At 36.2% G+C, this 13,657-nt stretch overlaps 1 protein-coding gene across 4 annotated transcripts in view; it reads left to right on the top strand.

The window, feature by feature from the left end:
* Positions 1 to 13,657, top strand: part of GSK3B (glycogen synthase kinase 3 beta) — a 214,317-nt gene that overhangs the window by 132,439 nt on the left and 68,221 nt on the right. For all 4 annotated transcript variants that reach the window (XM_006057598.4, XM_006057596.4, XM_006057597.4 and 1 more), the window contains exons 4-7: positions 3,289 to 3,399; positions 6,422 to 6,552; positions 8,191 to 8,297; positions 11,882 to 11,979. In XM_006057598.4, coding sequence (XP_006057660.1) covers positions 3,289 to 3,399; positions 6,422 to 6,552; positions 8,191 to 8,297; positions 11,882 to 11,979 — 447 coding nt within the window. The remainder of the gene's footprint in view (positions 1 to 3,288; positions 3,400 to 6,421; positions 6,553 to 8,190; positions 8,298 to 11,881; positions 11,980 to 13,657) is intronic.

The following is a 13,657-nucleotide window of genomic DNA, read 5'->3' as shown; positions in this document are numbered from 1 at the left end:
TGAGGGTAAGGATGAAAAAAGAGTTATAAAAACAGGGAGCAGGGCTTTGCTGTTGTTTACCAAGTCCCTTGTTAGAAAGTGAGGGTAATGCTGGACCATGGAATTAAAGCTAAGTATGGAGGAAGGAGAGGAGATGATGAAAGACTGGGGAAAAGTGTAAAGGTAGTAGCGTCAATGGCATGCTATCTTAATAAACTGTTCCCTGACATCTGCTGTGTTCTTTGACGCCCATATCTTGAATGTAGTTTTCTGTCCTGATGACACCACCGTTTTGGCAGAAAGTGAAGAACTAAAGAGCCTCTTGATGAAAGTGAAAGAGGAGAGCGAAAAAGTTGGCTTAAAGCTCAACATTCAGAAAACTAAGATCATGGCATCCGGTCCCATCACTTCATGGCAAATAGATGGGGACACAGTGGCTGACTTTATTTTTCTGGGCTCCAAAATCACTGCAGATGGTGATTGCAGCCATGAAATTAAAAGACGCTTATTGACTATGCCAAAGCCTTTGACTGTGTGGATCACAATAAACTGTGGAAAATTCTGAACGAGATGGGAATACCAGACCACCTGATCTGCCTCTTGAGAAACCTATATGCAGGTCAGGAAGCAACAGTTAGAACTGGACATGGAACAACAGACTGGTTCCAAATAGGAAAAGGAGTACGTCAAGGCTGTATATTGTCACTCTGCTTATTTATTGTCACTCTGCTTATTTAACTTCTATGCAGAGTACATCATGAGAAACGCTGGGCTGGAAGAAGCACAAGCTGGAATCAAGATTGCTGGGAGAAATATCAATAGCCTCAGATATGCAGATGACACCGCCCTTATGGCAGAAAGTGAAGAGGAACTAAAGAGCCTCTTGATGAAAGTGAAAGTGGAGAGTGAAAAAGTTGGCTTAAGGCTCAACATTCAGAAAACGAAGATCATGGCATCTGGTCCCATCACTTCATGGGAAATAGATGGGGAAACAGTGGAAACAGTGTCAGACTTTGTTTTTGGGGGCTCCAGAATCACTGCTGATGGTGATTGCAGCCATGAAATTAATAGACGCTTACTCCTTAGAAGGAAAGTTATGACCAACCTAGATAGCATATTCAAAAGCAGAGACATTACTTTGCCATCAAAGGTTCGTCTAGTCAAGGCTATGGTTTTTCCAGTGGTCATGTGTGGATGTGAGAGTTGGACTGTGAAGAAAGCTGAGCGCCGAAGAATTGATGCTTTTGAACTGTAGTGTTGGAGAAGACTCTTGAGAGTCCCTTGGACTGCAAGGAGATCCAACTAGGCCATTCTAAAGGAGATCAGTCCTGGGTGTTCTTTGGAAGGACTGATGTTGAAGCTGAAACTCCAATACTTTGGCCACCTCATGTTAAGAGTTGACTCATTGGAAAAGACCCTGATGCTGGGAGGGATTGGGGGCAGGAGGAAAAGGGGAGGACAGAGGATCAGATGGCTGGATGGCATCACCGACTCGATGGACATGAGTTTGTGTGAACTCCAGGAGTTGGTGATGGACAGGGAGGCCTGGTGTGCTGCGACTCATGGGGTCGCAAAGAGTCGGACACGACTGAACTGAACTGAACTCCTTGGAAGGAAAGTTACGACCAACCTAGAGAGCATATTAAAAAGCAGAGACATTACTTGGCCATCAAAGGGCCGTTTAGTCAAGGGTATGGTTTTTCCAGTGGTAATGTATGGATGTGAGAGTTGGACTATCAAGAAAGCTGAGCGCCAAAGAATTGATGCATTAGGACTGTGGTGTTGGAGAAGACTCTTGAGAGTCCCTTGGAGTGCAAGGAGGTCCATCCAGTCCATCCTAAAGGAGATCAGTCCTGGGTGTTCATTGGAAAGACTGATGTTGAAGCTGAAACTCCAGTACTTTGGCCACCTGGTGCGAAGAACTGACTCATTGGAAAGGACCCTGATGCTGGGAAAGATTGAGGGCAGGAGGAGAAGGGGACAACGGAGGATGAGATGGTTGGATGGCATCACCAACTCGATGGACATGGGTTTGGGTGAACTCCAGGAGTTGGTGATGGACAAGGAGGCCTGGCGTGCTTGCAGTTCATGGGGTCGCAAAGAGTCAGACATGACTGAGTGACTGAACTGAACTGAAATGCCCTTTCATACTGAATTTAGATGATATTTCTTTTACCTGCATCCTTACTTCCTTACTTCCTCTGCAGTGACTGCTGACATAATAAATGCTGAAAATTGAAATTCTCCACTTTAGTTTGTTAGATAAGATGACTTCAAACTGGGAAGATTGTGTAATTTTGCTTGCAGATTTTCCCACTCGGTAACCAGTTCTAGACTTGAAAACAGGGATTCTCAGCTTTGTGTTCTTCCTTCCTTGGAGAAGGAAATGGCAATCCACTCCAGCACTCTTGCCTGGAAAATCCCATGGACGGAGGAGCCTGATAGGCTACAGTCCATGGTGTCGCAAAGGGTCGGACACGACTGAGCCACTTCACTTCACTTCACTTCAGTTTGCTTATCTGATATTCACATGAACATGGTGAAGGTAGCACTCTGTTCTTCTTTCCTCCTTGGTACTTAGTTGGAATTCCCTTCTTTGTTTCCACCGATCTTGGATTGGTGTCTTTGTGCTGCTGTGAATGGATGTTTAAACATAAGACTTATAGTATTCTTGTGAGTATGATAACTCAGTGCCTTATAAGTTATTCTTTTGTTTTTGTTCAGTTAATTGTAGAAGACAAGTGGTTATTTTACTAATTACAGGCTACAAATAACTATAAAATCTTTTTGTAAGGTTAAAGAAATTTTGAAGTCCCGCTTTTCATGTTATAGTTGAAGAAATGGAAACATATTCAGATTAAATGACTTGCATGCACCAGTTAGCAGAGTGAGGGTAGCAATGCACATCTCTTAGATCCCAGTTCAGTGCTTATTCTCCTACCGTGACACCTTTCCTGATAGGATGAGGTGAGGGCCATGATTCTCAAACTAGAAAATACTAAATTTTATGACAGATGATACCCTCTAAAATCGTTTAACCAAAATAATAGTTTAAATGTGATTAGAAATCGTACCAGTATTGAAATGACTGTGTTTTTGCCATGGAATTGTTAGTTTAAAAAAATGTGGTAGATTTGTTTTTGCTCTTATGGTTATATTCTGAATTTATTTTTTATAATTAAAATGAACACATAAATCTTTGCTTTAAAAATCCAAATAAGTCAATGTATAGAGAATTTACTCTAATTTGAATATTTAAAGACTAGTTCCTAATTTTGTGTTTTTGGTTTGTTTTTAATAAACTTTCAGAAAGATGAGGTCTATCTTAATCTGGTGCTGGACTACGTTCCGGAAACAGTCTACAGAGTCGCCAGACACTATAGTCGAGCCAAACAGACGCTCCCTGTGATCTATGTCAAGGTATGTAAAAATGGAGCAGTTTCCCGTTTTAGAGGTATTTATTATGAGCAGAGGAGAGTGCTGGGTGTGTTTCAACTATATTATTGCATCATACTGAGGGAAAGCTGCAAAGTAGGTGTTTCTGGAATTTCATTATAACTGTGTACAGTTTTAAGTGTGAAGCCTTCACCTTTTCAACTTTCATGACCCAGGTACTAAAAATACTTGTCATCTTTCTGACAAATTTTTTCACAAATAATTATGGATTTTAATTTTGGTACCCATAGCACCTTTTTATTTAATTTCTTAACTCCCTTATTGTGCAGAGCAAGCATATCATATAAAATTATAAAAATATGGTTATAAATATTAATAAATTCAATGTTTTATTGCCATTTATAGATATAGTATGTCTTTAGCTGAAGTTTAAACTTTTGGTGATTTTAAATATGCATAGACTTTGTAGAGGTGTTATTTAATTTGGGGGACCTGATACCAATATTAATCTTGTTTATTTGCTGTAACTCATGTTAATAGTGCTTATGGTTAGTCGTGTCCATGCTCTGTCCATGGAATTTTTCAGGCAAGAATAGTGGAGTGGGTTGCCATTTCCTCCTCTAAGGGAACTTCCATCCCAGGGATCAAACCTATGTCTCCGGGCTCTCCTGCATTGGCAGGTGGATTCTTTTACCACTGAGCCACCTGGGAACCTACAACCCATGTTAGAGTGGCTGGTAATTGATCCAGCATAATTATGAAGTTGTTGCCGGGAGAAATATCAATATATATATATAACTTATATGCCAAATAGATAATGAAAAATGCTGGGCTGGATGAAGTACAAACTGAAATCAAGATTGTAGGGAGAAATATCAATATCCTCAGATATGCAAATGACACCACCCATATGGCAGAAAGTGAAGAAGAACTAAAGAGCCTCTTGATGAAAGTCAAAGAAGAGAGTGAAAAAGTTGGCTGAAAAGTCAACATTCAGAAAACTAAGATCATGGCATCCGGTCCCATCACTTCATGGCAAATAGATGGGGACACAGTGGAAACAGTGACAGACTTTATTTTGGGGGCTCCAAAATCACTGCAGATGGTGACTGCAGCCATGAAATTAAAAGATGCTTACTCCTTGGGAGAAAAGTTATGACCAACCTAGACAGCATATTAAAAGCAGAGCCATTACTTTGCCAACAAAGGTCTGTCTAGTCAAGGCTATGGTTTTTCCAGTAGTCATGTATGGATGTGAGAGTTGAACTATAAAGAAAGCTGAGCGCCAAAGAATTGATGCTTTTGAACTGTGGTGTTGGAGAAGACTCTTGAGAGTCCCTTGGACTGCAAGGAGATCAAACCAGTCCATCCTAAAGGAAATCAGTCCTTAATATTCATTGGAAGTACTGATGTTGAAGCTAAAACTCCAATACTTTGGCCACCTGATCTGGAGAGCTGACTCATTGGAAAAGACCTGGATGCTGGGGAAGATTGAAGGCAGGAGGAGAAGGGGACAACAGAGAATGAGATGGTTGGATGGCATCACCGACTCAATGGACATGAGTTTGAGTAAACTCCAGGAGTGGTGATGGACAGGGAGGCCAAAGAGTTGGACATAACTGAGCAACTGAACTGAACTGAATTATGAAGTTGTAGTAGATTATTAGAAAAATGTTATTTGTTTAACTATGACATTGTGAAAATTAACTAGGAGTTTAAGTTTAAACCCTGGAGGAGGGAAAGCCTACCCACTGCAGTATTCTGGCCTGGAGAATTCCGTGGACTGTATAGTCCATTTTCATAAAGAGTTGGACACGACTGAGTGACTTTCACTAAGTTTAAAAGTTCACGTATCTTAAGTACAATTTTTTGCATTTTACCTTTTATACAAATAACTCTAGAAAATAAAATGGCATTGACTGTAAATGTTTTGAGTATCAAAAGATTCACTTAATAGTTACAATTTTAAGCTTTATAGTAATAAAATGGATTTTGCTGATGAGATTACTATAGTATTGTTAGTATGTTCCTCTGTCTTAAGTATTTCATGTAAATTGGTGATGAGATATATTTTTGTAGGAGTCAAAACACTTCATTTATAGATGATACCTTATGTCGATGCTTTATCTTACCTTTAACTGTCTTTTTGTTATTTTTCACCAACACACTGATATCTTTGATTTGAATCATGTCAAAAGTTCTTTTCATGGTATATAAGTTTGGGTTAGAAGTCAGAACGTGAGTAGTCAGAAAAATTTATAAGTGAATCAAAACACTGACCTTGAAACAAATAGAAAGTTTAAGATACACTCAAGTTCTTTACACAAAGACCCCCTTTTCACCAGTCAAGAGTCTAATTCTTTCTTTCACACAGACCCAGTTTTTCACTGTATCTTGTTTTGTAATAAAATTGATTTTTTTTTTTGACTGATGTCAATTGTCATCTCAGATATGCTTTTAAACGGCATTTTGAAGTCTACTTAATTCTGAAGGATATTAACAGAAGAGTGGTGGTGCTATTAATAGATTTACTGATGTCTTGAATAGATGATTGATTATAGATTTTCTCAGTTCACATGTGAATTTTCCCAGACCTCTGTATCAATAACCTCTGGGCCTGACAAAGGATGATGAATTGGAAAAACAAAACAAAACAAATCAGAAGACTGGCTTATGGTCTAATTGTAACTTAGTCATATGATTTGGAATATCCCTCTGAGTTTTTAAATTTGTGCTTAGGGAAAAAAAACAGTCTTGTGGTTAGTAAAATAAAAAATTATAAAAGCAAATTGTAAAATTTCCTTTTTTAAGTTGTTAGAAGATGTTTTATATAAATGTTACAAATATAACTTTGGTTAACTAAACTATAATTAGCTAGTTGATAGAGAAATGCCATGAAGCTTGTTAAAGAAAGATTGAGTACTAACAATCCCCAGCATTTCACTTGTTCTTTTCTGGAAATCTGTTACTTTGTTTCCTGCTTAAGGATTCCGAGTTGTTCAGGATAGAAAGTAAATATTCATTTAATGTTTACTCTTTATTCCAGTTGTATATGTATCAGCTGTTCCGAAGTTTAGCCTATATCCATTCCTTTGGAATCTGCCATCGGGATATTAAACCACAGAACCTCTTGTTGGATCCTGATACAGCTGTCTTGAAACTCTGTGACTTTGGAAGGTAAACTAGCTCTCTTTTCCTTCCTTCTCTAATCTTCAACCCCACCCTTCTACCCTATCTGTTCTTTCAGTTACCTTTTGTTACACTTATTTAGGGAGTATCAACTAGTACAGTTTCTTGTGAGGATAGTTTTGGTAAATTCTCTCAGAATTATAAGTGTAAATCTTTGGAAAAGACTCTGATGCTAGGAGGGATTGGGGGCAAGAGGAGAAGGGGACAACAGAGGATGAGATGGCTGGATGGCATCACTGACTCGATGGACATGAGTCTGAGTGAACTCCGGGAGATGGTGACAGACAGGGAGGCCTGGCATGCTGTGATTCATGGGTTTGAGCAAGTAGAGTTTGGGATACACTTTGAAGGTAGCTTCATCAAGTAGTGAAAAAAATCTGTAGGCTGTGGTATTTCTAATACTACCTTTATCTTATAGTGAATTTTCCGACAATGTAATTGGAATCTGTCTTGTTAATTTAATAAATCGTTTATAAGGTAGAAACTTTTGTCAGTTATGCTATGAAGTATCTTAATTTTCATACAACCTAAAACAGGGATTAGTATTTATTAATTTATGAAATGTTTGCTGTATGTGGATAAACTGTCTCCCACCTTCAAAACTTGTGATGAAGAAAGATCAGGTTATGGTCAGCATTACCAGTGAACAGAAATAAATGGAAGAAAAGAAAGCCCAAACTGAAACCTTTGTGACTATTTTCATTTGCCTCTACTCTGATTTTCTTGTACCTTTATCTAAAAAGATTTTTTTTTTAATTTTTTTTGTTACTTTATTTTTTACTATTTTGATTTTGTTGTTTGTATTTATTTGCTGTATTTATCTTCCCTATTATTGTATGTCAAAATGATTAGCTTCTATAGCAGTATATTTCAGTGTATCTTCAAGTTATTTTGAGACATTTCAAAAGAAACTAATTTTAATTTAATATTTAAAATACATGCCACAAAGTATTTGGAAAGGAAAGCTGAATTAGAGAATATGTGATTTGATTCGTTAATTTACAACAGTGGAATTAGAATTCATAGTCTGTGAATTATCTCTGCCCTACAGGAAAGGACCTATCCTTTTTATTGGATAGCAGATGTTAAGACAGCTAATAAATTGACCAAATGGTGGAAAAAATAAAGTAGGTTGGGTCTGCAAGCCATGGGATACTCACTCTGAATTAGAAGTCAAATTTTAATAGAGTGGCCAATTTCTTACCCATTTAAAAAACATATTGGGTAAGCAATATTCATTCTTATAATCAATTATAGTGCTTTTTGGTGAGGGGAGTTACCTATTATATTTCTGCCCTTCCTTCTTTGTATTTTAGAGTGAAATTCAGGGGAAAATAGCAGAAGAAATTCAACATTTATCTTTTCTTTTTTTTTTTTTTAAACTTTTTCTTCAGGTGACAGTTGACAAATGCATTCTTTAAAAGTTACTATTCTTTTTTCAGAGTGATATGTTAAAATTACGTTTCTTTTGTTAGAGTTATGGCTCATATTTTCTTTTTAAATATTGCATGATTGGAATTATGGGACTCTTAGATTAAATATTATACTGCAAATGATAGCAGTTACGGTTCTTTTATGGTTTAGATTTAATTAAAGAATTTCTGCTTTTGATTTTTTTTTTATTAGTGCAAAGCAGCTGGTCCGTGGAGAACCCAATGTTTCGTATATCTGTTCTCGGTACTATAGGGCACCAGAGTTGATCTTTGGAGCCACTGATTATACCTCTAGTATAGGTAAGTACTGTATCTGAATATAATAGCTTGTGATTATGCATTATATCTTGTTTTTAGTAATTTAGTAGTACTAATCTATACTTAAATATAAAGATATAAATATGCCATGAAATATGTTTCTTCTTGAAGATTTATATATAAAAATGTATAGAATTTAAAATATATTTACTATTCTACTTTTAGGTTTCTTGGATTATGAGAGAATAATAAAGCTACCCCTCTGTGATTGTATGATTTCTTTAAGATTACAGTTATTTTAAACTTAAAATTTTAAATAAATTCTAAGTATACCTTTTCTTCACTTAAAAAATTCCCCTGAAATAGTTCTCTCTGAGCTTGATCTCTAGTTGGAGAATTTTCATCCATTAAGTTTATGATTAAAGTGTTAGGATTACAATATTACTGACACTCATACTGTGCTGACTCAACTGATTATTTAATTTTTAGTCAGCTTTAAAAAATTTACTTATTTTTTCATTAGTAATTTGAATAAATTCAGATTCTGTAGCAGTTGTCACAAAAGATCTTTAAGGGTAGAAGGCATTGAATAGAGACAGTTTGCTTCATTCTTTGTTGACCACCTCTTTTACCTCATTTCAGCCCACTAGTCAGAGAAAGCAATGGCACCCCACTCCAGTACTCTTGCCTGGAAAATCCCATGGGCGGAGGCGCCTGGAAGGCTGCAGTCCATGGGGTCGTTAAGAGTCAGACATGACTGAGCGACTTCACTTTCTCTTTTCACCTTCATGCATTGGAGAAGGAAATGGCAACCCACTCCAGTGTTCTTGCCTGGAGAATTCCAGGGACGGGGGAGCCTGGTGGGCTGCCGTCAATGGGGTCGCACAGAGTTGGACATGACTGAAGCGACCTAGCAGCAGCAGCAGCAGCAGCAGTGGGAATGAACATACAGAGTGTGAACAGTTGGATGTGAATAGGAATCTAAAGAAAGGAACAGTCTTAGGCATGCAAGTAGTTTATTTTATTGTTATATGTTGTTTTTGAAGAGAATTCCTTAGTCCAAAAACAAAAGCATACAAAGACCAAACAAAAAATAAAAACCCCACAATAACAGAAAGTCAAGGAAAAATCAGAACTTGAACAATTTCTCTTTTATACAAGTTAAAATTCTCTAATATGAACAAAGACCTCTACACAGAAATATATATTACTAATACTACCTTTTTTTTTTTTTTTGGCCAAGGGCAAAATGCCAAGGAACATTTTGATTGGTGCCAAGAGGCAGCAGTTTTACCCACCATTTCTTCTGCACCATCAGTGCAAATGTCAGCATAGTGAAAAAGACATATAACATCTGAGTATTCTTATGAAAGGAACTTTGCCCTCAGTACCTCTGAAAAGGTCCAGGAGGTTCAGGGCACTGCAGATCATACTTTGAGACCTGCTGCACTGGATAGAGAGTATAATAGAGTGAGTGAGTGAGTATGTGTGTGTCCCACTTCACTGGATAGAGAGTATAAGAGAGAGTGTGTGTGTGTTGTTTATAATGCTCAGAGTTTCATCGTGGCTATGTTATATGGCCTATTCTGTTCAGGAACAAATGAGAAATAGTGAAAGGGATATTTTGGTTAGAGTAGACTTGGATTTGAATTACAGGTTTATTACTACTTAGCTAAACTGTAAAAGAGATTAGTAACAGTTTTGCTTACCTTTCTGAGTGGCCATGAGGATTAAATAAAATGTTAGTGAAAGTACTGTAGAAAAAATGGTGTTCTTTTTGTGGTATTTATTAACTTGACTCTTCCCAAAGAGCAAATTTCAGCCCTTTATCTTTGGACAGTCTTTGGATTTTCTAGATGCTTTATGTTTTATTCACATATATGAAATTAATCATCTGCATACCAGGAATGAGATTCATACTGGGGTGAGTTTTGCCAGCCTCACCTAAAATAAATGTGGTTTGTTTCTTTCTAAAAAGTCATGACAATATCATCTGACGTATTAAGGCATGTTTATATAAACCTTTGACCCCCCCTTAAGAGTTTATTACTTCTGTAAATGTCCATGTGCTTAGCAGTTCTTCGGGAATCTTCTCAGAAAAGAAGGGCCAGTGTAGTGTGTTCTCTCTATTAGGAATCCGTTTTTTGGATGTTATGAGTACCTGCTTTCCAGCAGTCTCCTTCACATTTACTTGTCTAAAGTAAAGTAAATCTCCTAAAAACCAGATACTGACTTTCTAGATTCCCCATAGTCTACTGATGCAGCTGGGGCCGTTGAACCCTCTCAAGCCTAGATTTGGCCTCCTTGTTTAGATTTAGGATACTTGCTTCTTAAGACTCTGAAAGATTTGTAAATAAACAAAAAGATATTTTAAAGTGTACTAATACAAATGCATTTTAGAAATATTTTTTAACAATGATGTTAAAAGAGTTGCTGGGCAAAATCAACTTGAATTTCTTAAACGAATTTTGTTTCATTATTTGTCTAGGCCAGTAAAAAGTAGTTTTTGGAGCAAGGATTTCCAACTCTTTTTTTTTTTAAATATTGGAGGATAGCTGATTTACAATATTGTGTTAGCTTCCAGTTCTTCATGATAGTGCATCTTACTGCATTAAACTGATTAAATTATTTGTTGTCGCACATGCCGTTAGTCATTTTTCTCCTTCCCTACTGATAGATGGAAAGCCCAGTGACGATTTATGTTCATCTCCCTAAAGCCATTGTTTGTTGGTTCATACAAAACCCAGGAATCCAGAAAATTAGCTTCTTTTTTTTTGGCAGGAAGCCTTAAGTAGTGGGCTCTAAATAAAGTACCCATAAAATGTATCTTTCCATTTGGTAATACTTTTAAGAGATAAAGGGGATGCTCTTCATTATTATCACAGGAAGTCATCTAGACCAGGACTGACTGTTGTGGGTAAGCCAGGATATATGCTTTATTTTTTCCTTTTGTAAATTTATTTATAAATCATTAAAATTTATTTACGTTTTCTGTCAAAATTGAGGTTTCTTGTTTGACTCAAAAGTGAATTATATTTTATAATTTGTAAAATACAATGTATTCTTCAGTCTTTGCATTTTAAAATATATATTTAAGCACATTTTATGTCAGTTATATTACAAGACAATAGTTAGCCATTTAAAATATTAAAATTTTCTTTTTCTGAAATTTGCATTTGGCTTACTCTCCTGTGTATAGGAGATTGAACCCTTCTTGCTGCTCTCTATAAGCACCTGCTAATGTGCAGAGATTGTATCACTTTGACTTATTTTTAAGTATAACGAGTAAATAATCATGCTCTATGCTTTCCTACTATAATCTCTGTCATGGGTGTTGAAGACTTGAACATCTCATACTGGATAATTAATGCAGATATTACATATAGTAAAGATATTACCCTTTATTAGAATATTCTTATTGCCCTGTTTCCTGTTTAGTAAGTTTAACAAGTTTTTAAATCTATTAAGGATTATTTGATGACTTTTCCCCTCTGTTTTGGATTATACAATCTTTTCCTTATGGTATTTATTCTGATCAAAGTAAAATTAGAAAATGTATCAGTTTTTAACACAACATAAGCTGCAAAGTGTGATATTAATAAGCTCTTATCTTCTTTTCTCTTCAGATGTATGGTCTGCAGGCTGTGTGTTGGCTGAGCTGTTGCTAGGACAGCCAATATTTCCAGGAGACAGTGGTGTGGATCAGTTGGTGGAAATAATCAAGGTGAGTCTGTTTTCTGTTTTTGTTCACCATGTGCTCTGCTCATATACTCTGCTGAGCACATAGGAGATGCTTGTATTTAGTCAGTATTTAAATATTTATAAAATGAAAAAATGAGTGTGTATTACTAGACCACTTGATAAAAGCAGAATTTTTACATATGGGTTTAATATGATTTTATTTATTAGGTCTGTCAAAACCTTTGTTAACAACATCATCGCAAAGTATTATTATCTTGGATATTGGATATTATTTCTTAAGAATAGCAGCACTAAGATTTTAAAGCTTTTAATATTGATATCTTAAATAAGTTCTCAAACCTCCCCCTTTAGAAATATCTAGTGTTTCTATATTTAGACCACTAGATGGTTGATTATAAACTTAGTTTGTCTGAAGCAACACCTACCTTCTATTGGGTTTTAGTCTTGATTTTCCAAATGTTTCATAGAATGGAAAATTGAAAATCTCCTTAGTGGTTTTGTAGTCCCAATTCCCCATCCAATGAAAGAACCTACTTAGTTACATTCCTGGGAGGTGGTTTTTCAGTGTTTTCTTGAATATTTCAAACGTCATAATGCTACTTTGGAATGCAGCCTGTTCTGTATCTGGACAGCTTGAATTTAGTTTTTATTGTGCTGAGTGAGCCTCTGTAGTTTTTGTTTTTATGTATTTATTTTTTTATTTTTTAAAAAATTTATTTTATGTTGGCATATGGTGGGTTTAATCCCTGGGTTGGGAAGATCCCCTGGAGAAGGGAAAGGCTACCCTACTCCAGTATTCTGGCCTGGAGAATTCCTTGAACCGTATAGTCCATGGGGTCACAAAGAGTCAGACACGACTGAGTGACTTTCACTAACGGTTGATTAACAGTTGCGTTGATTTCCGGGTAGAGTGATTCAGTTATACATATACATGTATACATTCTTTTTCAAGTTCTTTTCCCATTTAGGTTATTACAGAGTATTGAGCAAATTTCCCTGTGTTGTACAGTACGTCCTTGTTGGTTCATTTTAAATTTTGCTAGTTATTCCCTGGACTGTGATTAAGTTGTTCTAAAATCCTTGTACTTGATTTGCAATAATATTTTTGAAAAAATGATTTTGCTAAGTATCACTGTGTGCAACACCATGTGTGATCAAGAATCTTCCTTACTATCCATATAGTTTCTTATGATTTGCACCTGAGATCACTGGTCTTGGCCATCTTTTTTTGGTAACTCATCTTTTAGTTTCAGATTGAAGCTTTCAACTTAGTTCAGCAGATCTGCTTCCTTTCTGATTCCTACACTACACTCAGATCTAAGTTCGGATATTTTGATTTTCTTGTTTCCTAAAAGCCTTTGCATTCTTTGTTATTATTCAAATTAGTATTCTAATACAGGAGTTGGCAAACTTTCTGTAAAGGGCTAGATAAAACGTTTTAGGCTTTGTCGGCAAAAAAGGGAAGTCAAGGATGTCTGAGATACATAACAGAAAACAAAACAGAACAGAAAACAGAAAAACAAATTTTCACAAATTTTTCATTGATGAAATTCAAATTAATGTAATAATTGAGTAATACAAGTCTACTGATTAGAAGAATGAATTTCTTTTGAGGAGCCTGTGAAATTTCTCTTAATCATGGTTCAGAGTCAGTGTTTCATAGCCTCGAGTTGATGGCAAATGTTTATGTTTAAAATCAG

The sequence above is a fragment of the Bubalus bubalis genome, chromosome 1 (genome assembly GCF_019923935.1).
Source record: "Bubalus bubalis isolate 160015118507 breed Murrah chromosome 1, NDDB_SH_1, whole genome shotgun sequence".
Classification (NCBI taxonomy): domain Eukaryota; kingdom Metazoa; phylum Chordata; class Mammalia; order Artiodactyla; family Bovidae; genus Bubalus; species Bubalus bubalis.
The sequence above is the reverse complement of the archived record's forward strand: the minus strand, read 5'-3'. Positions and strand labels throughout refer to the sequence as shown.